Raw genomic sequence first — 1,853 nt, 5'->3', positions numbered from 1 at the left:
CCGACCAGGGCCACCCTTGGTTCCCCTCCCACTCCCCTCCACACCGAGGCCCGTTTTCCCTTCGCTTGCCCAGGGAGGAGGGAAAATATTCCCCATTCAGAATCACCAACCGCTGGCCTTTTTCAGGGCCATCAAGGGGGCACTGGGTGGGGAGCAGGAAAAGGACTTGTGCTTCTCGCGCTCCAGGCCCCGCTCCCCGCTCCCTCCGTAGGGGACCAGACAGTAGAAGATTATGGTTTTCTTTTATTGAGTGAAACATTCGTTTGTAAGTGAATCTTCAGTGAAGACGTCCTGAGTGTGTGTGGGGGCGGAGGGGGCCGGCAGGGGAGGAAGGCGAGCAAACTGCGCTCATCCCCCTCCCCCGGGGCCTGCTCACTCCTCCCAACTGGTCGGGGCCTCCTGGCCTCCCTCCCGCAGCCTCCCAGCCAATCATTCTTCCAGGCCCCGGCCCGAGTCCCAACTTGCCCAAGAGCTGAACCTCCTCGGGAAGAAGCAGGGGTGGGAAGAGAGTCAGGTGACCCAGAGGGTGGGGAGGGCAGGGGCTGAGACCCGATAGCCCCGCCCCCGAGTCACGGCCAACCCAGCACCGGGGACGTGCACCACAACTGCAGCCTCCCAGGGAAGCCTGGGATGGTTGCGGGGAGGGAAGGAAGCGTCCCTATGAAGGTGCAGGGAGGGGTGGGGTCTTATTTGCACCCCGCGCTGCGTTAGGGGAGGAGGTGCGAAGGCAAACACTGACAGGAGGGGGAATTTTGAATGCTGTTCTTCTAAACCCTAGGAAGGCTCATGGCACATAACATAGTCTGAGTTGGCTGCAGAGACCCGTCCACTGACAGTCACCTCTTTTGGGTCCGAAACATTCGGAAGAGCCACTGGACGACGAAGGGCCACAGGAGGAAGAAGAGCAGCGTGGGCCCCGGGAGCCCAAGGGGCCATGGCCGAGCACTGGGCCTGGGCTGCGGCCTCTGCAGCCAAGAGGGAAGGAGTCAGAGGCCAGTCCAGGCCTCAGCACAACCTCCCTAGGAACCTGCTTCCAATTCAGTGGGAGACTGGAAAGACCCTGCCCCAAGTCTGCAACACTAGAAGGGAAGTGGCCCCCAGGTGGTCCTGACAGGTTGAATGCCATCTCCCTCCCACATCTTCCTTCCCAGGGCAATCCCAGTGTCAAGAGAGGCTGGAAGGGCTGTGGGTAGAGGGAGCGGCTTCCATGCCATCTTCTCTGGGCCACAAAGCAATGACCGTTGGTATTACCTGAAGACCTCTGTTGTTAAGGATGTGCCACATATTTCAAATGAGAGCCCTGGGTACCCAGATTTTAGTTTCCAACTATCATTCTCCACTAAAAAGGAGCCAAGGCTCCTTGGAGAAGTGGTTGATTCCAGGCCTAGAGCAGGGAAGGTGGGAGTGAATGTGGGGCGCCTTGTACCAGGAAAGCAAGGCCGCTTTTAAAGATTCATCAGGTCGTGTTATAAGAACATAGGACCGGGTTTGAAAGGGTCTCGAATGGCCAGAGTTGTGACTGAGCATCAAAAAGAATGACTGGGGCAGACCGGGCGCGGTGGCTCACACCTGTCATCCCAGCACTTTGGGAGGCTGAGGCGGGCAGATCGCCAGGTCAGGAGTTCAAGACCAGCCTGGCCAAGATGGTGAAACCCTGTCTCTACTAAAAATACAAAAAAAATTAGCCGGGCATGGTGGCAGGCACCTATAATCCCAGCTACTCGGGAGGCTGAGGCAGAGAATTGCTTGAACCGGGAGGCGGAGGTTGCAGTGAGCCAAGATCGCGCCACTGCACTCTAGTCTGACTGACAGAGTGAGACTCTATCTCAAAAAAAAAGAAGAAGAAGAAGAAG

At 57.6% G+C, this 1,853-nt stretch overlaps 1 protein-coding gene across 1 annotated transcript in view; it reads right to left on the bottom strand.

Moving 5' to 3' along the window:
- Positions 1–230: 230 nt before the first annotated feature.
- Positions 231–1,853, bottom strand: part of ACBD4 (acyl-CoA binding domain containing 4) — an 11,869-nt gene continuing 10,246 nt past the window's right edge. The window contains exon 11 of the mRNA XM_011940137.1: positions 231–965. Coding sequence (XP_011795527.1) covers positions 837–965 — 129 coding nt within the window. The 3' untranslated portion in view covers positions 231–836. The remainder of the gene's footprint in view (positions 966–1,853) is intronic.

The sequence above is a fragment of the Colobus angolensis genome, unplaced genomic scaffold (assembly GCF_000951035.1).
Source record: "Colobus angolensis palliatus isolate OR3802 unplaced genomic scaffold, Cang.pa_1.0 Scaffold187, whole genome shotgun sequence".
NCBI classification, from domain to species: Eukaryota; Metazoa; Chordata; class Mammalia; order Primates; family Cercopithecidae; genus Colobus; species Colobus angolensis.
This window is presented reverse-complemented; position numbering and strand designations above follow the sequence as displayed.